The sequence below is a fragment of the Octopus sinensis genome, linkage group LG11, assembly GCF_006345805.1.
Source record: "Octopus sinensis linkage group LG11, ASM634580v1, whole genome shotgun sequence".
Taxonomy (NCBI): Eukaryota; Metazoa; Mollusca; class Cephalopoda; order Octopoda; family Octopodidae; genus Octopus; species Octopus sinensis.
Window position 1 is genome coordinate 16464788 of NC_043007.1, and position 27500 is coordinate 16492287.

General features: G+C 34.6%; 1 protein-coding gene across 8 annotated transcripts in view; it reads left to right on the plus strand.

Moving 5' to 3' along the window:
- Positions 1 to 27500, plus strand: part of LOC115217089 (calpain-9) — a 164296-nt gene that overhangs the window by 106654 nt on the left and 30142 nt on the right. For 5 of the 8 annotated variants that reach the window (XM_036507117.1, XM_036507118.1, XM_029786683.2 and 2 more), the window contains 6 exons: positions 869 to 1044; positions 3092 to 3255; positions 5636 to 5850; positions 9888 to 9924; positions 13289 to 13453; positions 22339 to 22380. In XM_036507117.1, the coding sequence (XP_036363010.1) occupies positions 869 to 1044; positions 3092 to 3255; positions 5636 to 5850; positions 9888 to 9924; positions 13289 to 13453; positions 22339 to 22380 (799 nt within the window). The remainder of the gene's footprint in view (positions 1 to 868; positions 1045 to 3091; positions 3256 to 5635; positions 5851 to 9887; positions 9925 to 13288; positions 13454 to 22338; positions 22381 to 27500) is intronic. The other 3 variants (XM_029786686.2, XM_036507120.1, XM_036507119.1) reach the window with 2 other exon arrangements.

Below are 27500 nucleotides of genomic sequence, written 5' to 3' on the forward strand. Positions count from 1 at the left end.
TTTTAAATCGTAGACTCATCGTAGACGCGCGCTAATACCCAGAAGGGCTCGATATGAATCACGACTATAAGATACCCGGTTTTGGTTAAACTGCACCGCAAAATGTGGGAGTAGTTAGGAATCTAAATCGTAGGAGACAGACAGCACACAACCTCTCTTTTATATATAAAGATATGCTGCTGACTTTGTTGCCTCAAAGTTCATCTTGTGGTTTACACACGTCTAAGAGGACTATTTTCACCCAGGACTGTCTTGCAGGGGAAAGTCTCATGCCTGAGTGCATGTTGAATATGTCATTCAGTCATTTGACTGTGGCCATGCTGGAGCACTGACTTTAGTCGAGCAAATCGACCCCAGGACTTATTCTTTGTAAGCCTAGTACTTATTCTATTGGTCTCTTTTGCCAAACTGCTAAGTTACGGAAACGTAAATACACCACCATTGGTTGTCAAGCGATGTTGGGGGGAGCAAACACAGACACACAACATACACACACACACTCACACTCACACACACATGCATATACATATATATATATATATATATATATATATATATATATTATATATATATATATATATGCACACACATATACGACAGGCTTCTTTTAGTTTCCGACTATCAAATCCACTCACAAAGCTTTGGTCGGCCCGAGGCTATAGTAGAAGACACTTGCCCAAGGTGCCATGCAGTTGGACTGAACCCGGAACCATGTGGTTTGTAAGCAAGCTACTTACCACACAGCCACTCTTACACCCTATAGTAGAAAGGATCATTATTATTATTATTATTATTATTATTATTATTATCATTATTATTATTATCATCATTATTATTATTTTCTTCTGGTTCTTCTCTTAATTATCAGGATGTCATTCCAAGATTTTGTATCCAATTTCCAAAAACTTGAAATCTGTAACTTGGCTCCTGATTCTCTGGATGAAGATGAGTTGAATGCCAGATCAAAGAAACGCTGGGAATCTACCTGTGAATCTGGCTCATGGGTAAAGAGAGTGAGTGCTGGCGGTTGCAGAAACTATCTTGGTAATTTTATTTACTGATCTTGAAAAATGCCAGTTTTTTTGTCTGTTTTTGTTGTCTTATTTTTCATCTCTTACTTGTTTCAGCTGTTGGACTTTGGCCATGCTGGGGCATTGCCTTGAAGGGTTTTAGTCAAACAAATCAACCTCAGTATTTACTTTTTTAAGTTTGGTATTTACTCTATCCACTATCGTAAAGGTCAGTTGTGTTTTGCAGGGTTGCCTTATTTTTACCCTTAACTCACAAATGGAGAAAGACAAAATTCTAGATATTAAAAAAAAACAAGCCACTTGGGGCTAGAAATAAAGTGGAAAAATATGAAATTCTTTGAGCAAGCATGTGTCTTATGCAAAACCTGTGATGAGCCCGAGTGACGCTGATGTCCTGGAGTCACCTCTGTATTGTACAGTGCAGAGTATGTACGTATATTGGTGCTGACATGTAAAATAATTTATTAAACGCTGAAATTGTTATTACGTAATGAAGGCTGCAAAATGGCTGTAATCTTAAGAATATTCATCATCATCATTTAACGTCTGTTCTCCATGCTAGCATGGGATGGACGGTTCGACCGGGGATCTGGGAAGCCAGAAGGCTGCACCAGGCTCCAGTCTGATCTGGCAGTCTTTCTACAGCTGGATGCCCTTCCTAACGCCAACCACTCCAAGAGTGTAGTGGGTGCTTTTTACGTGCCACTGGCACAGGCGCCAGGCGAGGCTGGCAACGGCCACGATCAGATTGGTGCTTTTTACGTGCCACTGGCACAGAAGCCTGTCCAGGTGGCGCTGGCATTGGCCACGTTCGGCCAGCGCCGCCTAGACTGGCTTCCGTGCCGGTGGCAAAGTGATTAAATATATTCACCTCTCATACTTCCTGACTTTTTATGGTTTATATATGACTCATGAAATAATTTCATCAATTGGATCTCTTGGATTTTAGCTGCATAGAACTCTGCATTATGCTCCTCCATATTGGAATACTATGTGGTATGATAGCTGGGTCCACTTGTGGAGCTTTCTGTGATAGCCAAAGGATTTTAAGAATCCATATATTGCACTACAAATTTATGTTGAATTCAATGTTTTCTTGAAACTATAAATTTCTATAGAGTTTAAGATTTAAATTCCAATCTATGAAAAATTAGTCTTTTACACCTACCAGGCTCATTCATATTAGCCAGAGTTGCTGGATAATTTTTCGTTCCTTTAAGAATATTGTAGAATGGAGATTTTTCATAGATTGGAATTTAAATCCTAAACTCTATAGAAATTTAGAAATATCTTTATTTTATTCATTCTGCAAGGATGCCTTTCAATGACAACCTCTATTTTTAATGTTGCAACTGATAATCTTCTCTTCAACATTTATTCCAAGTTATAAATGTTTGAAGAAAAGCACTTAACGATATAAGTTAGTGGCAAGTAGCGACAAGGGATTTCTGTATACATTGTTTGTATATATTTTAATAGCCCTTATGTGTATATAGCCTTAAGGAGATATTCAAAACAGACCAAGGCAAATAGACTTATGTATCTTGCCCAGAAAGAAGAGCAATGCAGTAGCTGCAACAAGTTTTTAAATCTTGAACATGTGTGGCTGTGTGGTAAGAAGCTTGCTTCCCAACCGCATGGTTCTGGGTTCAGTCCCACTGTGTGGCACCTTGGGCAAATGTCTTTTACTATAGCCTTAGGTTGATCAAAGCCTTGTGAGTAGATTTGGTAGATGGAAACTGAAACAAGCCCATCCCATCATGTGTGTGTGTGTGTGTGTATATACATATGTGTGTGTGTATGTATATATGTATGTGTTTACGTCCCTGTAACCTAGCAGTTCGGCTAATGATTCCAATAAAATAAGTACTAGGCTTACAAAGAATAAATCCAGGAGTTCATTTCTTCAACTAACAAACCCTTTAAGGCAGTGCTCCAGCATGGCCACAGTCAAATGACTGAAACAAGTATAAGAATTTTTTAAATATCTTCAAATCTATTGTTTCACAAACATTTCTGAGACAGTTTCTTTTAATTTATTTCTCCATCTTACTTTCTAGATACATTTTGGACCAACCCTCAGTTTAAGGTCAGCCTCACCGATCCTGATGATGATGATGATGACAATATGTGTACTTTGTTGATTGCTGTACTTCAGAAGGACAGACGTAAAAACAAGAAGCAGGGCATTGAAATGCTAACCATTGGTTACATGATTTACAAGGTACGTCACTGATAAATGTTGTCTACAAAATATTTAGCTGCTCACTGTTAGCTTTGTAATATACTGAGCATATGTCATTGCAAAATATTGGTTATGTGTTCAATAACCAGGGACGTGTTGTGCTTGAGCAAGACACTTTATTTCATGTTGCCTCAGTTCACCCGGCTGGCAAAACCAAGTAGTACCTGTATTTTAAAGGGCCAGGCTTGTCGCACTGACTCTCCCTGAGAATTACATTAAGGGTATGCATGTCTGTGGAGGCGAGCTGGCAGAAACGTTAGCACGCCGGGCGAAATGTTTAGCGGTATTCCATCTGCCGCTACGTTCTGAGTTCAAATTCCGCTGAGGTCGACTTTGCCTTTCATCCTTTCGGGGTCGATTAAATAAGTACCAGTTACGCACTGGGGTCGATATAATCGACCTAATCCGTTTGTATGTCCTTGTTTGTCCTCTCTGTGTTTAGCCCCTTGTGGGTAGTAAAGAAATAGGTATTTCGTCTGCCGCTACGTTCTGAGTTCAAATTCTGCCGAGGTCGACTTTCATTCTTTCGGGGTCGATTAAATAAGTACCAGTTATGCACTGGGGTCGATATAATCGACTTAATCCGTTTGTCTGTCCTTGTTTGTCCTCTCTGTGTTTAGCCCCTTGTATGCATGTCTGTGGAGTGCTCAGCCTCTTGTTCATTTCACAAGCAGGCTTTTCCATTGATCAGATCAACTGGAATTTGAGGTATGATATAACTGTATGGTATATTATTTCTAACTATTGTATATATGATATACAAAGCAAAAGCACCATCCCATCATGGCCGTTTGCCAGCCTCCCCTGGCACCTGTGCAGGTGGCACGTAAAAAGCACCCACTACACTCATGGAGTGGTTGGCATTAGGAAGGGCATCCAGCCGTAGAAACACTGCCAGATCAGACTGGGCCTGGCGCAGCCTTCTGGCTTCCCAGACCCCAGTTGAACCGTCCAACCCATGCTAGCATGGAAAACGGACGAAAAACGATGATGGTGATGATAGTTAATATATAGTTAACATATATATATACATCACTGGATTATAAGAACATATGCCAGCTCCGGTGAAACTGTCCAACCCATGCTAGCATGGACAACAGACATTAAATGATGATGACGATGACGATGCAGCAGCAGCAGCCAATCAAGAATTTGGACCTAGAGATCTCCATTTCCAGCGACTTTGAGGGCCACTTCCCAGTGGTGTCGGGTGTCAACGAAGAGCCCTCGACTACAAAATGACCAAAGTTTTTTGGGTTTTTTCCAAGGTCTGGGGTCTCCCACCCCTAAGCCCTAGACCATCACCTAATCACCCTTACCAGTCTTGTTGCTTAACAACAACAACAGCAGCATTTCTGCATCGTTACACTTCACCAGCTACCAACACCAAATTTGTTATTCATGGCCTGATGACTGATTTATTCATTTGAAAACATCCATACATGCAAGAGTGTGTTTGCGTGTATCATTGTCTTCACATCACACAATGGTCATAGATGACCATCACCATCATACAAGGCAGGTTGCTGAAAAGTCCCTGGCTTTGGGTAAAAGAAAATGCAGGAGATTCAGTTAAATATCGTTTTATTCAACATATTCCCCTCTCAGGTTCAAAAACCTATTGCAATGATTCTTTCAGTTTTTCTAAACCCTGTGAAAGAACTCAGAAGGTTGGGCCTCCAACCAGGCTTTTCCCTATATCCTAAAAGCCAGGAACTTTTCAGGACCCACCTCATACAAGTGATGCGGTTTATTTTCAGTCTTCCATGAAAAATATATCTGGCTGTGGGAAATATTACCTTGCTTGAAAACAGGTGAAGGTTTGTGACAAGAAGGGCCTTCAATCTTAGAAAAATTTGCTTCTATATGGGCCATCTGACCATGTGAGCAAGGTAAACTGGCCATTAAATATTGATGAAACTAGAACAGATGCAGTTACTGATTGAAATCTGTCACCTGAATTAGCAGATTCAAAAAATCAAATGGAAATTGTAGTTGTGATACCTGTGTCGGTGGCACGTTAAAAGCACCATCCGTACGTGGCCGATGCCAGTGCCGCCTTGACTGGCTTCCATGCCGGTGGCACGTGAAAAGCACCTACTACACTCACAAAGTGGTTGGCATTAGGAATTACATCCAGCCGTAGAAACACTGCCAGATCAGACTGGAGCCTGGTGCAGCCTCCTGGCTTCCCAGACCCCGGTCAAACCGTCCAACCCATGCTAGCATGGAAAACAGACACTAAACGATGATGATGATGATTACATTTCAGTATTTGTGAACTTCTTGCCTAATCACACACAGAAATTTAAAATTAATCACTAGGCTAATTAGCGTTTTTCTTAATTTCTTTCTCTAGCTGAGTGATGATGCCATGGGTGGGATACAAGATATGAACTTTTTCAAGTATCATCCATCATGTGGTAAATCTGCTTCCTTTATCAATATGCGTGAGATTTGTGGTCGACATAAGCTTGACCCGGGTAATTACGTAGTCGTACCTTCTACATTTGAACCAAACTGTGAAGGAGATTTCCTTGTAAGAGTCTTTACTGAGAAGGAGTCAACAGGAGGGTATGTGATCTATTTTTCTTATCTTATCTTTGGTCTCTGTTTAATATTACCCATGTCTGTACCTATATTTTTTCTTTATATATATATATATATATATAATATTAATTAGAGACAAAACCACTATTTTGCAAATCAAAGAAAGAAAGACTTAATCCAATACATAAAAAATTTTAATATAAATTAAATAAAATTATATTCGCCACTACAATTGTTTCATGTCTCTTCTCAGAAGAAACAATTGTAGTGGCGAATATAATTTTATTTAATTTATATTAAAATTTTTTATGTATTGGATTAAGTCTTTCTTTGTTTGATTTGCAAAATAGTGGTTTTGTCTCTAATTAATATTATATAATATTTTACTATAAAATTGGATTCAATCCTAAATCTGATTTTCCCTGTAAATTTGGATTTATTCCCTAATATTTATTTTATCATATATATGTGTGTGTGTGTGTGTTTATAAAGTAAATGTAGGGATAAGCAAGTTAAACAGATCAATATATAATGTATATTAAATACAAGAAATACAAAATATGTATATATGTTTACATGCAAAAAGGTCCAACTTACACAGAATACAAATGATATTGAGAATTAAATGTGTTGAAGAAAAGTATTACAAATCCAACTGTTGTTTCTTAGGGCTCAGTGGTTCAAAATAATGTTTGTAGATTGATATATATATATATATATATATATATATATATATATACACCTAAATGTCGAACAATGAGAATGAACGCTCACCACCACAATGGTGGATAAAATTTCTGTATTTGTGTATTAAGGCTATCATTGGTTTCATGTTAAGAAAAATATCTTAATATCCTAAGAAATTTTCAAGCCTATCACATGGAGGAATGGGTTTTGTCTTCATTTTAGATGAAAATCTTTCATCCAAAATGGAGACAAACACCATTCTGGGGCAGCGGGGAGAAAACAAGAGAAGCATTAAAATATCTGATATGAAGAAAGTCAGTATCAAATCAGTGATACCAAAATGGCTGTGCTAAAACGGCTGTGCCAAAATGTTTCATGCTCCATCTGTTTGAGGGGAGATGGAAGAGAGCTCGTTAGCAAAGACAAGGAGAGCTGCCTGCAGTGGCTTGTGGGTGAGAATCCAGGAAGACAAAGAACAACAAGCTGTGGTAATCAGTCTTAAGTGAATTCTTTCAGTGGATATCCAGAAGCCTCGTGCAGAAGAGGTACTGGAAAATGTGCACTGCCACCCTCGGTACCAATATAAAGCTTAACTGTGCAAGCAACTTCTGTAATATGGATCATGGATCTTAACTTTAACCCTTTCGTTACTGTATTTATTTTGAGATGCTCTGTGTTTCTTTCAATTACTTTAACCCTTTGGCATTTAAACTGGCCATATCCGGCCCAAATTTTCTACTTCATTTGTGTTCAAACCATCTAGATCTGGCCTCTCACACATATCCTACAATGCCATCCTCAAAATAAACCATCACATCATCAAATTCTCAGAGCTACAAGATAATGCAGGATTAATTCAAAACAATGTGAATGAAAAAGCTTTATATTTGACAGAGTAATCTGAACGCTAAAGGATTAAATATACCAAAGAATTTAGTAAAATAACTTGGTTTATCATTCAGCTAGTGTTAGGAACATAAATTGCGACTAAGGTTTGGTGGAAGATTTTAATTCAAAACTTATGAAAACAAGACATTTGTACTACAGAGCCAGAGGCAGTTTCAGCTGGGTTGGTATCAGAAGGGTTGGTTAAAAATATCATGGTGACTTTAACCCTTTTGTTAACATATTTCTGTTGAGATGCTCTGTGTTTCTTTCAATTAATTTAAAATATAACAAAGAATTTAGTAAAATAACTTGGTTATCATTAAGCTAGTGTTAGGAACATAAATTGTGACTAAGGTTTGGTGGAAGATTTTAATTCAAAACTTATGAAAACAAGACATTTGTACTACAGAGCCAGAGGCAGTTTCAGCTGGGTTGGTATCAGAAGGGTTGGTTAAAAATGTCATGGTGACTTTAACCCTTTTGTTAACATATTTCTGTTGAGATGCTCTGTGTTTCTTTCAATTAATTTAAAATATAACAAAGAATTTAGTAAAATAACTTGGTTATCATTAAGCTAGTGTTAGGAACATAAATTGCGACTAAGGTTTGGTGGAAGATTTTAATTCAAAACTTATGAAAACAAGACATTTGTACTACAGAGCCAGAGGCAGTTTCAGCTGGGTTGGTATCAGAAGGGTTGGTTAAAAATATCATGGTGACTTTAACCCTTTTGTTAACATATTTCTGTTGAGATGCTCTGTGTTTCTTTCAATTAATTTAAAATATAACAAAGAATTTAGTAAAATAACTTAGTTATCATTCAGCTAGTGTTAGGAACATAAATTGTGGCTAAGGTTTGGTGGAAGATTTTAATTCAAAACTTATGAAAACAAGACATTTGTACTACAGAGCCAGAGGCAGTTTCAGCTGGGTTGGTATCAGAAGGGTTGGTTAAAAATATCATGGTGACTTTAACCCTTTTGTTAACATATTTCTGTTGAGATGCTCTGTGTTTCTTTCAATTAATTTAAAATATAACAAAGAATTTAGTAAAATAACTTAGATATCATTCAGCTAGTGTTAGGAACATAAATTGCGACTAAGGTTTGGTGGAAGATTTTAATTCAAAACTTATGAAAACAAGACATTTGTACTCAGAGCCAGTTTCAGCCGGGTTGGTAACGAAAGGGTTAAAGTTATTCTCTGTGTATCCTAGCCATACATGTCCATATTAGTGCTGACATCATCTGCATATATTGGTCGATACCTTTAACTGTCCAGAGCAAAGGCTGTACCACTTGGACATATAATAACTTCTGTTGTAATGACCTAACGAAGGAGATTCCACATCATCACTCAGCCTGATAGAAATAGCAGTCTAATCTCACTCAAATTTTAGTCTTCTATTTAACCCTTTCGTTACTGTATTTATTTTGAGATGTTCTGTGTTTTTTTTCAATTACTTTAAATATAACAAAGAATTTAGTAAAATAACTTAGTTATCATTCAGTTAGTGTTAGGAACATAGATTGTGACTAACATTTGGTGGAAGATTTTAATTATAAACTTATGAAAACAAGACATTTGTACTCAGAGCCAGAACCGGTTTCAGCCGGGTTGGTAACTAAAGGGTTAAGCAGTAGATATAATTATATCTTGATTATGTTTGGGGCCCACTGATTTTGATAACAATATCCATGATTATAATAATGGCTTCTACTGTTTTACATATTTAAATATCTATATCATAAATCTACTTGCTCCGAATGTGTATATTCTTTTATTCTTTTACTTGTTTCTGTCATTTTATTGCAGCCATGCTGGAGCACGACCTTAAAGGGTTTTAGGTGAAGAAATCAATCCCAGGACTTATTCTTTGTAAACCTAGTACTTATTCTATCAGTCTCTTTTGCCAAACCACTAAGTAATGGAGTTGTAAACACACCAACATCGGTTGTCAAGCGATGGTTGGGGAACAAACACGGACACAAGGACACAGAGTATGTGCTGGTACAAGAATGGCTGTATGGTTAAGAAATTTGCTTTCCAACCACATGGTTTTGGATTCAGTTCCACTGAGTGGCCCTTTGGGCAAGTATCTTCTATCACAAGCCTGGACCAAACATTGCCTTGTGAGTGAATTTGGTCAGTGGAAGCTGTGTGGAAACCCATCATTTGTGTGTGTGTTCATGTCTGTGTTTGTTACACACATGCATACCATTTGATAGCCAGTGTTGGTTTGTTTACATCCCTGTAATTCAGTGGTTTGGCATAGGAGCCCTATAGAATAGTACCAGACTTAACTAGAAAAAGAAATACTGGAATCACTTCATTCAACTAAAACCCTTTAAGGTAAGTGCTCCAGCATAGCCACAGTCCAGTGACTGGGAACAAGAATAAAAGACGCATGTCTGCTGAATAATGTGTGTATCAATTAGTGTGTAAAGACTTCATTATATTTATCTGTCTGTTATTTCCTCTTCCAGACTCTTGGATGAAGAGACAGGGTTTGATGACAATCAGGTAACAATTTCTACTTTACCATTTCTTAAAATTCCTCCCTTTTGTTAGATACCAAAAATATTATTAATTCATGAATTAACATTTTTGACTTCGAAAAAACATTTAAAATTATGAAGTATTACCAACAGTGTGTTGAGGTTATGAGATAAATATATATGAGATATATTTAGATAGAGTGCCGATGCCGGCGCCGCCTCGACTGGCTTCCGTGTCGGTGGCACGTAAAAAGCACCATCCGAATCGTGGCCGAAGCCAGTGCCACCTCGACTGGCTCCCGTGCAGGTGGCACGTAAAAAGCACCATCCGAATCGTGGCCGAAGCCAGTGCCACCTCGACTGGCTCCCGTGCAGGTGGCACGTAAAATGCACCAATCCGACCGTGGCCGATGCCAGCCTCGCCTGGCACCAGTGCAGGTAGCACGTAAAAAGCACCCACTACACTCACGGAGTGGTTGGCGTTAGGAAGGGCATCCAGCTGTAGAAACATTGCCAAAAAAGACTGGAGCCTGGTGCAGCCTTCTGGCTTCCCAGATCCCCGGTCGAACCGTCCAACCCATGCTAGCATGGAGAACGGACGTTAAACGATGATGATGATGATGATGATGGTAAAGTCACATGGCTCAGTGGTTCAAGCATTGGGCTCATAATAATGAGGTAATGAGCTCAATTCCCGGACTGAGCTGGGTGTTGTGTTCTTGAGCAAGACACTTTATTCCACGTTGCTCCAGTTCACTCAGTAGTAGAAATGGGTTTCAACATCACTGGTGCCAAGCTGTATCAGCCTTTGCCTTTCCCTTCAATAACATTGGTTGCATGGAGAGGGGAGGCTTGTATGCATGGGTGATTACTGGTCTTCCATAAACAACCTTGCCCGGACTTGTGCCTCAGAGGGTAACTTTCTAGGCGTTCATGACCAATGGAGGTCTTTACCCTTTTTTATTTAGATAAAAATAAAATCATGTGATCATTAAAAGCAGCTTATTAAGCTAGCTGCCTGTGTACCTTAGGGAGCTGCATGGTGTCAAAAGAAATTACAAATTATGATCACGGTGACAATATATTTAGGTATTATTATATGTGACTGTTGAAGTTATTCTCCTAAAATTATATTTCATAATAATGTGTGTATAATGTACAAGATATTATTTGTGTATAACTGTTGATTTAGAAAGCAGAAAAAGAATTTTACCAAGACAATTAAAAGAATAATAATTGGAGCTTGTCTTACAAAACATTCTAGGTATAAAAGAAATAAAATTAAAACAAACACCAAGATATTGAAGAGTGGCCAGAGTGTTAACCCCTTGCTGACAGGAAGCAGTTCTGACCACATTGAAACGCTGTGTGTGTGAGCAGTGTGATATCTCGCTCTGTGTGGCACCGTGTTTTCAAATATACCATACAGAGAAGAATCTGTAAATACTCTGTAAAATTCCTTGTATGAGAAATTATGTATTTACTGAATGGCCTAATACTGGTACAGATCACAGACTGTTAGTATGATATCTGTCTTTTGTGCAAACATGGCCAACTGGTTCTGAAGTTTACTCCACAAATACAAGGTCTTGTATTTGATCCCATCGTGTGGCTTCTTTGACAGATATCGTCTACTTTGGCCTAAGGTTAATCAAAGTTTTGTAATTGGAATTCAGTTCAGTTTGGAAGAGTATCATACAGGCTGTACTTGTAATTCAAAGAATCCAAACTTTGTTGCAACACAGTCCTGTTATTTTTGGTTGAGAATTACATGAAGAATGTAAAAGACTGTGGTATATTCAGTCACTTAGACTTTAACCCTTTAGCATTTCAACTAGCCTTATCTGGTCCAAATATTCTACCAGTTTTATGTTCACATTAGCCAGATTCAGCCTCTCACACTTACTCTACAATATCATTCTAAGAATAAACAATCATATCATCGAAGCTATGAGATAATGCGTGATTAATTCAATTAATTCAAAACAATGTGAATAAATGAACATTACATTTGACAGAGTAATCCAAACATCAAAGGGTTAAATACAAGATCTCACTGAACCTGTTAACCAAAAGACTTTTCTTCTTGAGAATTACACTAAAGATACAAGTATCTGTGGAATACTCAGCCATATCATACTATAATTCATGATGTTATGGTGTTTGTACTTCAATGGTCCTGACTTTGTTGCATACATTGTGCAATACTGTTTCTGCCTGAAGATTATGTTAAAGATATGGCTCAGTGGTTCGAACATCAGGCTCATAATAATGAGGTAGTGAGTTTGATTCCTGGACTGAGCTGTGTGTTGTGTCCTTGAGCAAGACACTTTATTTCATATTTCTCCAGTTCACTCAGCTGTAGAAATGAATTGCAAAATCACTGGTGCCAGGCCATATCAGCCTTTGCCTTTCATTTGGAGAACATCGGTGGTGTGGAGAGGGGAAGCTCCACTAGACATTTCATCCTTGCTCCTTTTTTTTTGTTTTTTTTTTTATCAAAATTAATAAATCAGTATTTATGAAAATTTACAACTAAAATTTCATTGCTCAAATAACACAACTTTTATTTCCTTTTAAAACAGAGCTTATTGTTTTAAAGTTATCAAGATATTTTCTTCATAACATTTTTAAAAACTATTGTTATGGTTGTGACAGAATCATATTTATTTCGCATTGAGCAGCATATTCATTATTATATTAATCACATATATTATTATATTAATTGCATATATATTATTATTTTAACCACATATATATATTATCATATTAATTGTGTATATATATATATTCTTTATATTTTTATATTCAGTTTTTACATAATTACTTAGTAGTGATACTAAAATAGTTTCAGTAGTGATACTAAACGATACTAAAATAGTCTATCATCCCCCTACGACTAGTTTCTGATACCCTACAACTCACAATTTTAATAAATATTTTCTGTTTTTGTGTTTATTTTATTTCATTTTATTTCATCATATATAATATTATGTTAATATTATATTTATATTATATTAATATTATATATCTATTGTATTAATATTATGTGTGTGTATATATATAATATATACATACATATATTTATTATATACATACATTTTTGTTCCATTTCATATATATATATTATATATATATAATATACATATATATTATATATATATAATATACATATATATATTATATATATATATATATATATATATATATATATATATATATATATATATATATATATATTATATATACATTCATATATTTATATATGTATGTATGTATGTATGTATATTATACAGTTATATTATTTATATATTATATATATAATATATCGTATATATCATCCCTAATGGCTATATTTGCTGGTTTATAATTATTTTTTTTGTCACAAGTTGGAAATGATAAGTATATGTCGACTTCAAGCTCAACCACCCCAATGTAGCCCCTCCAAAGGCAGCTCTTTTGTGACAGAGAGAGCTACATCCAGACAACAAGGAATTGCTTTCCAAGCAATAGTACCAAGTCATACTGCACGACCCGCAGTTGTGGGACCGAAGGTAGTGATTGGGGTATAGACCCCAACAAGCATGGAGTTACCCAAAACCACACTGGTTTCTGCATGATTTCTGATTTTTAAAAAAAAACCCTTTTTAATCACACCAAATCCTATTTGATTAAACTGATTTATTTTGAAAAGTGTTTAAGGTGGGGAAATGTCCAAGTTGCTGTCTTCCATGTATTGGTGTATTGTTTACTATCTTTGATATTTTAACCTCTTACCTACTACTTACTTTATGGCTCATCATGTTGTGCCCTCAGTCTACCATCAATATTGGTTTCACATGATCAGTGAAAACTTTCATTGAATATATACACTATGGATTCTGTAAGGTCCCAGATAATATCATTCAATTATACTACAGGGAATTGTAGGGTTATACAAATGCTGTCATTGCAATGTATTCAATGGAATATACTAAGGGAGTGTAAGGGCTCAGACAGATGCTGACTTAGAAATATAATATAGGTGCTGTGATTAGTTACTAAAGTATAATATAGGAGATGTATAGGGTCACAGATGCTGTCATTAAGGTATACTATAGGAGTCCTTTATACTCAAACAGATGCTGTTATTGCAATGTATTAGAGGGACTGTATAGAATCTCTTAGAATGTCATCTAAATATAGTTTGGGAGCTGTGTATGTTGATATAAATATATTATAATCTTACAGGCGTTGACATTGAAATGAAATATGATGAATGTATAATTCTGCACATAATACCATTGAAAGATGGTATAGAGTGCAAATAACATTGCATATGGCACGTATAGTACCATTGAAAGATGATTTAGGGCGTATATAAGATCTCATACGTTACTATTGAAATAAGAAACAAAGGTTATATAAGGCCATATATAGTATCATTGGTGTAAATTATAGGAAGTTTACGGGGACAACATCGACATCATTAAAATATATTGAGGCAAGTTTGAAATCACAAAAGTTTGCTGTCAAATACATTGCTTAAATTTTACAATGTTCAAATATATTTACCATTTAGATATATAGTCAGGGTTGTCTGTAAGGTGATACAAATTCTCAGTCATATATACTTAGTTTGTTTTTTCATGATCAGACTCCAAAGAGACTGGTGTTGGTCTGCATCAGCAAGATTTATATTATTTAATGAAATCAAAAAAAAAAGGATACAGTGAACTTTCTGTGGGGAGTGGAATATCTGATGTTTCAGAGAGTTCTTCTCCAGGAAAACGTTGATGGGAAGAAATTGAGACACAGCAGAATTTTACATCCTCTAAGTTAGAAAACTTCGTTGCAACTGATGAGGAACATAAAACCACTGGCAATTCATACATGAACAGGAGGTGGTAGTAGAGAAAAACATGGTAAGAGAAGTAGTAGGAGAGAGGAATAGAATAAGGAGAAGAAGGAAACAAAGTCAAGAGTAAGGTGAAGGGAAAAGATAAGATGATAGGATGGTTGAAGGATAACATATACTTAATAGCCCCTGCTCCCCATGGAACATTAGGTGACAACTCAAGCATACAGATAGTCATAGTTCTGAAGAAGAAATAAGTTGGTACTTGCAGGAATCCCATTTGATCATAGGTCTGCAGTATCAGGACTGATCTGTGGCTCAGCTACAACAAATATAACAATGGCAATACTGGTCCTGTGGATTAGTATTTCAAGGACAAAACATCCAGAAATAGTAAAGATTGCAGTTACTTTCTAGAATGCTCTGATATTCTGTGCTATGTTTACAATGGAGAGATGTCATGTCAGCCCTTTTATTATCATATTTCTGTTAAAATATACTGTCTTTGTTTCAATGAATCTTGAAAATAAAGAAGAATTTAGAAAAATAGATTTCTTTATTGGCCACGCAGGGCTCAACACAGAAGGGACAAAATACAGAGTAGAGCTTTTCTTTTTGGGAAGAAGAAGGAAAAAAAAAAAAAGAAGCGGTTGAATTCCGATCAAGAGGGATTGTGGAAAAAAATATATATAAAGTGGGGGCCGATCAATAAAATAACTTTATGAATGTTAAGCTGGTGTTTGGAACACTTAATATGAAATTTTTGAAGGACGATTTTAATTTAGATCACTTTCAGAAGTGTAGTTTGTATGAGAAACTCAGATGGTCTCAAACAGAATGGTATCTTATGGGTTAGACCAGAAATAGAACTATTGATATTTTACCATTATGGAACATCATTAGTGCCATAAATGTTTTAAATAAACAATTGCAGCGTGGAAGGTGTTTATAAGCCATTTAAGAAACACACAAAAACTGTTAGATTCACTTCAACATTTAAATTTAATTTGTCAAAATATTTTTGTTGCTTTGAGGCTGTGACCTGTTCACTGACAAAACTTCGTGTTGCATCTGACGCTGCAATTGTTTTCGTTCCAGCACACGATCTCAGATCAAGTCACTTGCTATGCAAGTACATCTCCGTAATGTTTTAAATATTTCGTTTGGAATTCCATACAGTGAATTTACCATTATATTAAATTAATGTCACTTTAAAGTTGAAATAGTTACAGAAGTAAGAATTGGTGGGTTGGGTTGGGGTGGGCAATACTTGATGCTCAAATGATTTTTTTCTCTCTAAATATTAGATTGAGGTCTTTGTCAGTGTTTGTGTTGTGGTTCTTGTTCTGGTTGTCTTTACTACCATCTTTAATGTCGGTGTCTTGTTGCCGTTGTTGAGTTGCAGTTACCAAGTAATGTACTTATTCTTGACTTCAACATTGCAAGACTGTGTCACACACTTGGTGTTGTCTTTTATCTCTGATCTACACACTTGACTCTACTTACCAAAAGCACTCTATTTCGAATTAAAAAAGAAACTGTTTTCACTCTGTTTATACTCAATGTTGACTTTATTAACAGATTTAATCTAGACATTGTGTTGTGATAGTTGGACTTGAGCGTCAACATTGTACAAGCAATGTCGTTTGTTTCCAATCCTCTGTGGGGAAAATGTCTGACCATCTAGCTGTAAAAAAATTTTACCTTAACGAATTCCACCTGACCTATGCAAGCATGAAAGAACGGATATTAAATTATGATGACTGGAAATCTCAGCTTACTGATCTACAAATTAGCAGCTCAGTAGTTCATATCCTCTCACTAGTGTTGCATGTGTATTATGTCATAGATTAAGTTATCTAGAGATGATCAACAACTCAATCTATGCAGTTATCCCTATCGAATTCAAATTCAATGACTGGCACCCGTACTAGTGGAGTGCTAAGAGTACCATACGAGTGAGATCATTGCCAGAGCAACAAGCTGGCAGTCTCCCTTGAAAACCAGTGTTGGTTTGTTTATGTCCCCATAACTTTGCAGTTTAGCAAAAGCAACTCTCAGAATAAGTACCAGACTTTCTAAAATTAAGTACTGGAGTAGAATTCTTCAACAAAAACTCTACTGGAACAAGTGAAAGATAAGATATATAAACTTATGAATATGTTTATTGTGCTTATATATTATAAACACCAAAGTGAAATAAAGCATACATACAACTGATAATATCTGTGATATATATCAATATACGATTTATTCTGTTGTATACAAAATAAAAAAATGCATCTGTTATACAAATATGTTGACCGCTTTATTAATTATTGAGAATGGTTTTCAATAGGGAAATCAAAATATCTTTTTTTTTTTGCCATATTTACGACTATAAATATTTATATACTATATCATTTATTATAATTTTTATTATTATTAAGGTGGCGAGCTGGCAGAATCGTAAGCATGCCAGACAAAATGCTTAGCAGTATTTTGTCTGCTGTTACATTCTGAGTTCGAATTCCGCCAAGGTTGATTTCGCCTATCATCCTTTTGGGGGCTGGTAAATAAAGTACCAGTTGAGTACTGGGGTCAATGTGATCGACTGTACCCCTCGACAGAAAAATCCAGGACATATGCCTATAATAGAAAGGATTATTATTATTATTAGGAAGGGCATCCAGCTGTAGAAACTCTACCAGATCAGATTGGAGCCTGGTGCAGCCATCTGGTTCGCCAGTCCTCAGTCAAATCGTCCAACCCATGCTAGCATGGAAAGCGGACACTAAATGATGATGATGATTATTATTATTATTATCATTATCATTATTATTATTAGTAGTAGTAGTAGTAGTAGTAGTAGTAGTATATTATTATTATTATTATTATTATTGAATGAGAGAACAGCGCATGCTATCAAAGTGACACCGAGGTACAAATATATGAAGCCCCATATACCCACCATGACTACCCGTCGTGGTTCGTCTTTAAAGACAAATTGGAGACAAAGGATGCTTTATGTTCATTCAAAATGTCTGTCTATGTTTGTGTGAGTGTCTGAGCAAACTTATACATATTGTTTATTGTTCCCTTTCCTGTCTATGTCCTTTGTTTTTTGTGCTATTTTGAACCATATATATGTGTGTGTGTGTTTATATGTATGTATGTGTATATATATATATATATATATATATATATATATATATATATATATATAAGGGAGATAACTCATGTTAATGTTTCAATCATATATATTATTCTTCTGTATTTTCTGTCAATAGCTCTTCCCATTCTTACCATTGTTGTAGTTGTATCACCTACTCCAACATTTCTTTCTTTTAAATTCTCTTATTCATTTCTTCTTTGTTTGCTACTCCTGCCAAATATCACAGTCAGACACCTCATCCTTCCACTCACTTTCATTTTACTTCTGCTATAACTCATTCTCTATTAGTCCTTTGACAGGTACTTACATTCACATTATATCTTTACTGTGAAATCATAAAAATACACATGACTAATTATTTAATATATGTGGCGTATGCACTGAAAACAAAAATTAAAAAAAGTCAGACATGAAAATATCTATGATATTATATATACATACTAAACTGAAATATAAGCACATATATGACTTTAATATCTATGATATGTATTATATACATTAAAATGAAATAAACTTTAGTTTTGCTATTAGTTAAGACTAAGGAACATTGCTGTGGCTGCTTGGCGTCCTAAAAATAGCAGCCAAATTTCCTTTAAATCTCACTTTACTGTCTTATAAGATACATTAGATAAAGTAATCCTCTAAGAAGACAGGATGGTCATCATTATTGGAATGCCTTTGATCATTGATTTGCTCAGTCTGGTTTGGCCATGTGTTAACCCTTTTGTTACCGTATTTATTTTGAGATGCTCTGTGTTTCATTCAATTAATTTTAAATTTAACAAAGAATTTAGTAAAATGAATTTAGTTATCATTAAACTAGTGTTGGGAACATAAATTGTGACTTAGGTTTGAGGGAAGAATTTAATTCAGTACTTATGAAAGTAAGACATTTGTACTACAGAGCCAGAGGCAGTTTTGGCTGGGTTGGTATCAAAAGGGTTAAACAACAATAGTTGTTTCAAGACAGCAAACCAGATTACAAAATTTGTTGTAATTATTGATGAATAATTCTCCCATTTCATTGTTTTCTCAACACTAGTGTTAGTAACAGCACTAGCGTTCATGATGACTGATAATGAGATACAGCCTTTACTAACAAACATACGCACACACTTACATGCTCAATATTTTTTTCATTGCTCAGATGAACACAGAATCTTTTTCCTGTTATGAATTTCAAACTTTATCTTTTCTCCTTTTGTCATTCAATCTAATTCACATGGCACACCTTTTCATTATACAAACTTCCTGATCTTCCACTGTGTTTGTTTCCAAATACCAATAAACTTCACCATTTTGCTTTGATGTCATAGTTCGTTTTTTTCTGTGTTCTGTGTGTGTGGTGAGGGGGAAGGTGGGTGAAGTTTTCTCAACTGTGATGTTTGTATGTTCCAAACTTTGTATTGTATTAACTTCTGAAATACACTTTCTTTTTCTATTTTTTTTTTAAGTAAATTTCATAATCAACTTTGTGTATTTGCCGAGCAGTTGTTCTTTGGGGTTATATCATATTATGCCTGTCTAAGGCAGTGAGCTGGGCAGAAACGTTAGCACGCCGGGCGAAATGCTTAGCAGTATTTTGTCTGTCGTTACGTTCTGAGTTCAAATTCCGCCAAGGTTGACTTTGCCTTTCATTCTTTTGAGGTCAATAAATAAAGTACCAGTTTCGCACTGGGGTCGATGTAATCGACTTAATCCGTGTGTCTGTCCTTGTTTGTCCCCTCTGTGTTTAGCCCCTTGTGGTTTGTAAAGAAATAGGTATTTCGTCTGTCATTACATTCTGAGTTCAAATTCCACCAAGATTGACTTTGCCTTTCATCCTTTCGGGGTCGATAAATTAAGTACCAGTTTCTCACTGGGGTCGATGTAATCAACTTAATCCCTTTGTCTGTCCTTGTTTGTCCCCTCTATATTTAGCCCCTTGTGGGCAGTAAAGAAATATATATCATATTATGCCTGTCTCATTTTTGAAATGTCTTGTTTTCAGTCCCTATACATTGTACACATATGACTGGCTTTGTTTTGGACAGATTGCCTGACTGACCATTTTACTGGACACATTTCATGACTAGGTTTTCTTTTAGAAAAATTTCATAGTTAACCATGTCATGCTATGTTGGAAAGATTTCATTGTTAACTTTGTGTTGGGTAAAATTCATATGCTGTGTTGAACTGTTTCCTTAATAATTTTGTGTTGAGTAAATTTCATATGCTGTCTCAAGCAGATTTCATTGTTAAATTTGTCCTGGTCAGACTTCATAATACTGTGTTGGGCACATTTCATACTTTGTGTTGGTCAGATTTCATGCTTTGTGTTGGACAAATTTCGTACTTTGTGTTGGTCAGATTTTATGTGTTGTACTGGGCAGGTTTCTTACACTGTGGTGAAGTGATTTTATAATTGTGTTGGACACATTTCACAACGCACTTTGTTGTCAAGCAGATTTCAATGGCTTTCTTTTTTAATCTTATTTTGATAACCACTTTTGAGTTGAAGTGATTTTATAATCAGTGTTGGTAAAAATGTTTTCCCACACGTTGCAGTTTTGTTTTTTCTTCTTTTTTTTTGTCTTTTTCTATACTCCTTCTAACAAGGTTTTTTTTTCTACTGTGTTACATTTTTGCACAAAAAATAAATTTTTTCCAGGTATGTATTTTAAAAAGTATAAACTCTACCAAGTAAAAGAGAGGAAAATAGCTGTGACATACAAAATAAAATTGTTTCCCTCTGCAATATATGTGTATAAAATAGTAGTTATAATTTATAGATTACAGTAAGTGTGTGTGTGTGTATATACATATATATGGGAGAGTTTACGAAAAAAACAAAAGACGAAGACAGGTGGTGTACAAAACAAACAGATGTATTAGTATAACGCTCAGGAATAGAAAAAGTCTTTTACGTTTAGAGTCTACGCTCTTCTACAGAAAGGGACACAGAAAAAAACAAGGAGAGAAAAAAAATGTGTGTAGTGGCTGACGATCTATCATGGCAACTATGCATATGATCTATCATGGCTACTATATATATATACTATCATGGCTACTATATATATATATATATATATATATATATACACACACACATATATGCTCCTGAACCTTTCTACAAAATGGTAAGTTACATTATTGTGGAACAATTATTTTAATGGGTTGTATTTATTTATCACCTGATGAGATACATCTGCACCACTGGATGCTCCTGAATTGAGTGTCCCACCCATGAGGAATCGATGCTAGATGTGTCGAAACAATTGTCGTGATCAATAATAAATTCTTGTATATTCCATCTTCCGTCTTTCATTTGCCATATATATATATATATATATAGTTAAAGAACTGAGCTATGCAGAGATGAAACCTGAAGAGAATAAGTGTTTCTCAGTTTCCTTAATTGTGGCATATTACTCTGCTGCTTCAGTCGAAGGAGATCAAAACTGCTCCACTCTCATTTCTGTTCTTTAGACTGGAGTGGTTGCAACCATAGAAATATACAATTTCTGAGGATCTGCATACAACAACGGAAAAAAGTGCATGTGTATGTATATGTCATATATATATAAAGAGAGAAAAGGAGAGAGAGAGAGAGAGACCAAATATTTCAAAATATAGGTCAAGTATTTCAAAATGAATTCAGCCGTATCTGACGTTTTTTTTTTTTTATATATATATTGTAAGGAAAACTTCAATATTGCAATCAATCAAAACTTGGGTAATTTGGTTTATACCAGTTTTTATTTGTTGATATTACTGTTTCTTTCTTCTTTTTCTTTGTTTTATTTTTTCGTGAATTTTTTTTTTTTTGTTTTGGTTTGATTTTTTTTTAACTTTTTTTTTTTTGATAACTTACCATTTTATTGCTGGGAGATAATTATATGTTGTAAGTAAGTAATATATATTTTGCATAATTTAGAAATCAGTCCACTTCTATCAAAGAAATATCGATCACTAAGTACAAAACAAAAATGAATATTTTTAAGAATAAGGGGAAAATATTACTATTCAAAATATTTCAATTTCTTGAATTTCAAAAATGTCAGTTTTCCTTATTTTTAAATTTAGATGGTTTAATTTCAAATTTAGTATAAAATAATAAAATAATATTTCAAGTATTATATTTTTCACTTTGTTTATTCTTATTTTTAAATATTTTCTGTTTAATCAACTTCCTGTTCACTGAACAGTTTTTTCTTAATTATCAAAAAAAAATTAACTTATTTCTATTCTTTTAGTTTTTTATGGTTTAAATTCAGATTTATCCTTCTTTAATTTTTTTTATCATTAAAGTCTATTTTTATTGAAAGCAAAAACGGTTTAGTTTCCCTTTTTTGGGGGATGAGACTTTAGCATTTATTACCTTCTTTCCAAGATTGGGTAAGGAAACCTTGCTTTTTTTTTCCTTCTTAATGACATGTGTTTTTTCCATCTGGGGGTTCTGTCTCTAGCCAGCTGAAGGTGAAGCTGCTGCTGCTGCTGGTAGCCAGATGGTAAGTCCGCGGAGTCTAAGAATGCTGATTATGGTTTTAGAGTCCAGTGTGTTCCCTTTGTTTTTTTTGAAATCCAACTACTAATACTTGTTCTTCTTCAGTACTGATCCTGTTTATTCCAAACAAGTTCCTGTTTTTGTTTTTGTTTTTGGATTTTTTTTGTTTTTTTTATAAACTGCCAACATTTATCATACTTTAGAAATAAAGTAATATCATACAAAATTAATAAAAAGAAAGCAAAATGTCTTAAAAAGTATATATTTCACAAAAATATTTCAGAATACTTACAAAATATGCATGCACACATATTTTCTTTAAGAAAAGTAATTACAATGGTGCCATATTTTGGTAATTTTGAAAACCTGATTAACCAATCAATGATAATGTCTGAAGGAAATTACCTAGGCTCTCATCTGCACAAAAAACTAAGTCAAACTTAGGCCATTATAATAAATATCATGGCAGTGCTGGGGTGTAATTAATAACATTATGATGTTAGGAGAATGAGACATTAATTCATTGATTAATACTAATTTTATCTATTAATTAAATATCTTATATTTATTAAGTGGTGGCATGAAGTTAATTGTTATTTTCTATGCAGATGGTATCTTCATAATTTCTTTGATTCATTATGATTTCTGATGCCTATTCTCATATAATATTGTACATCAGTACAAACAAGTCTCTTATCCTTAATCTAGCAAGTACAGAGAAAGCATTGCTTGGTTGAGGAGCCCTAATAAGGCTGAAATACAAACTCGCTAAGATCAGATTACAATAATATAAGCTAACGTGTTCTTTTTTGTTTTTCTCCTTGCTATATTTTCTACAACCTTACATTGGTCTTTGCTCTTTGGTGCCAGCTGATTTTGTGTCCCTACCACTCAAGCATTCCTCACTCACACCTTCTCTTCTAATTACCTCTATTATGTGCACCACATCCCCAGTCCTACACTAAGCTCTATACTCAGTATCAAGAATAATTCTCTTCCAGCATGGCCGCAGTCAAATGACTGAAACAAGTAAAAGAATAAAAGAAAAAGAAAAATGTATTAGTTCTGTATATGGTTGTCATATTGGTGTGGTTGTTGTAGAGTCCCAGGTCATCCTTGCCTGACTAAATATCTGATCAAAAGCCTTCCAATTATAACCACCCCATTGGTTATTCAGACAGGTTATATCTAATACTATGTTATCCAAGATAGTCTTACATATCACCTTGTATAAAACAACAGAATCAGATTTAGTGCACATTTGGTTCCTATTTCTAGCAGGACAAGCTACCACCTGGAGTCTCCCTTTTATTTGGTTGCATGTGCATAGGTGTGTACAATATGGTTTTGTATGTATGTATGATGGTTATTTATGTAGGAGACATGTATGTATGGTCGTTCATGTGTCTGTAGGGGGTATGTATGGGCCTTCATGTGTGTACATGTCTGTGTGTGTATGTATGTATGTATGTATGTATGTATTTATGGTTGTCCATGTGTGTGTTTGTGTTACCTTATTTACATATGTCTACACATTATTCATATTTCCATTTACAATCCAAACAAATCAACCATTTCAAAAAAACTCTTTTCCTTTCAGCCATTTTTTGTTCATTTTGTCATTTATTTTGGTGTTTTATTTTATACATTTTAACTTATACTTTTTAGCTTTTTTTCTTCTGTTTTTGTAATTTATAACCAATCTAACATTGTGTGTGTGTTTGCATAAAGTCAATCTACTCATAGTTTTATTATAGTTAAGTGGTTAAGCATGCCACAAACACTTGTATACTCAATGTAACTACTGGACAGCCAACCAGGATAAGCATGAAACAGTGTGTGGCTAAAGTGATCTTATGAATGATAAGACCATGTGTTGTAGTGTGTATGTATGTACTCTCTCTCTCTTTCATACTCTTATTTTCTATATTTGTATATCCTTCGTTATAGTGGAGGCGCAGTGGCCCAGTGGTTAGGGCAGCGGACTCGCGGTTGTAGGATCGCAGTTTCGATTCCCAGACCGGGCGTTGTGAGTGTTTATTGAGCGAAAACACCTAAAAGCTCCACGAGGCTCTGGCAGGGGATGGTGGTGATCCCTGCTGTACTCTTTCACCACAACTTTCTCTCACTCTTACTTCCTGTTTCTGTTGTACCTGTATTTCAAAGGGCCGGCCTTGTCACTCTCTGTGTCACGCTGAATATCCCCGAGAACTACGTTAAGGGTACACGTGTCTGTGGAGTGCTCAGCCACTTACACGTTAATTTCACGAGCAGGCTGTTCCGTTGATCGGATCAACCGGAACCCTCGTCGTCGTAACCGACAGAGTGCTTCCTATATTGCCCGCTGCAAGAGTAGATATGAAACCAATGTTAACTTTCTGAGTGATTATATACCAAAATTAAAGATATGCTACTCGAAAACATAAAAGCCTAACTACTCAAAATTCTTTTAGACCATGCTTTTTTCTAACTTATGGACAAATACACACACACTCACACACACACACACACACACACACACACACACACACACACACATACATATATACATACACATTTATTGTTAACTGCCAGAAAAAGGAGTACTCTATCATAGTAGAAATAAATTTTATATCTATGATTTTGATCAAGTCACTATCTTGCTACTCTGAGTTTCATTTGTGAGTGCACAAAGTCTTCAAACAAGTTACAAGTCATAACTAGCCTGAAAACCATGTGCACTCACAGATGAAACTCAGAGAAGCAAGAGACTGATTTGACCAATATATATATATATATATATATGAGAGAGAGAGAGATTAGTAGAGTTAGTGGTTAGAATAACTGTGTAAGGGATAAGAATATCCATTTTACTACCAGTATAAATTACCTATGTTAGTCCTGGGCATACATATGCAAGCATATTAAGCTCATAGGATACAGGTAATAACAAAAATAAACAAGAGTTTATCAGGAATCAAATTTAAATTAAGCAGAAAATGGAGAAATCTTGATCAACAATTGACTACCATCGATTATCATTTTCTAATACAAAGCTTTATCCTATATAACAGCCGTTTCTGTTTCCAATGTCCCACAGAAAATTCTGAGAATAATATTTGTCATATTTTATAACACAACTGATCTGGAACATGGAGCTTCATCAGAGAGAAGAAAAATGCATAAAATAAAAGAAAAGAAATGAAAAAGAGCCTCAAAAGGAGGAATGAAGGCTTAATATATTTGAATCATACCATTTTTGCAGTGTAATAATTCTTTTATTTTATGTATTTTTCTTCACTCTGACGAAGCTCCATGTTCCAGATCAGATGTGTTATAAAGTATGACAAATACTATTCTCAGAATTTTCTTTGGCATCACTGTGGGACATTGGAAGCAGAAACGGCTGTTAGATGGGCTAAAGTTTTATATTAGAAAATAATAATTGATGGTAGTCAATTGTTGTTGATCAAGATTTCTCCATTTCCTGCTTAATTTAAATTATATATATATATATTGTTGACATCATTAGAAATTTATAAACTTTCAACAGAACATGAAAGAATTCTTTTTAGAACAGTGTACTTGAAGCAGTGTACATAATAAGCCTATAAATAATGTTTTTGTGTGTGTTTGCAAGTTTGTAATTAGTGTTATCATTCAAATCAAGGAAAAGCACAAGCCTCATGACCTTTTCGGGCCCACTCAGACTGGTGAAGTTAATAATTTATTATTACTACATGCATGTAGGAATCTTATCTGTTCCTGCCACCAAGGGTTGCAGGAACAGATAAAATATCCATTATTTACTGTCTGTCCTTTATATATCAGTATATATATAGAAGTCTCTTCTGTTTAGCCTTGATATCACACTGATATTTACAAAAGATATCAAATGCACATATTTACATGTTAGAAATAAAAGAAACACACACTAACATATATATATATATATATATATATATAAACATACATTACAAGGCATGCCTCAATTAATATAGAACAAATGTCAGATTTCCTAGAGGTTAAAAAAATTATCTGTTACATTAAGATAAATATTTCCTTGAAGTGATATGTAAGTTATAACATTTTGGGTTGAAGTTTATATTTCAGAAATTCTTTAAACTGTTTATTTTGCCAATGTAGACCATTGCCAGTTTTCTCAAATTTTAGTACGTTTTTACCCTTCTGTCAGCGTTATCAAATAGAGTGAAGGGTCATGAAGCTTGAGGAAACATTCCTTTGATTTTAATGACTAATGCTACAGCTATCTCTTTTTTTTGTATTTAGTTTGCAAGATTCTTGATGTGAACTTGTGTGTTGAAACATGTTGTATCTTGTGTGGGTCATTATGCCCATAAATAAACGCACATTGGTTCTATTTCACTTCTTTATTTTTTTCTATTTGTCAGTTGGTTAACTATTTAACTAATTAACTAATCAATCATTTAGTTAATTGGTTAGTCATTCAATCAATCAGCCAGGTCTATCAAAGTCCTTTCATAACCATTTGCAACCTCCTGAATTATATGCCCTCTCTATACCAGATCTTTTAGGTTTGTTTATCTCCTTAGGAGATAGACAGACAGACCTATCTTTGACAAATCCAGCTGCTGACTGACTGAATGACTAATCAAACAATCAATTAGTGAATTTGTTAAATAGTTGACCAATTGACATGTAAAGAAGTGAAATAGAACCAATGCATATGTTTATTATTGGCATAAGGACCCTCCTAAGGTAGTACAATTATTATTAGCATACTAACTGAAATGCTTTAGTGAGTGCTTGCTTGAAATATATTTGTTTTACCCTGGCTTAGTTAGTTAGTTTGTTGAATTTGAGTTTTAACATTTGTTTGAGAGAAATAATGAGAAGTTTTTAAAAAGATTCATTTTTGGAAAAAAAAAAAAAGTATTCCTTTCTCCAATAAGGAAATTACAAAAATGATGTTTGGTGATACAAACATTTTTTTCTTTTTTTTTGAGATGATAAAAATATTTTAGATATTTTTGATGATAATAAAATATATCAAAATAGGTTTCAAGGTAAAAATAATTTTAAATATTTTCGGTGGTAAAAAACATTTTAAATATTTTTCGTTGATTAAAAATATTTTTAAAATATTTAGAATATGTTTGGTAC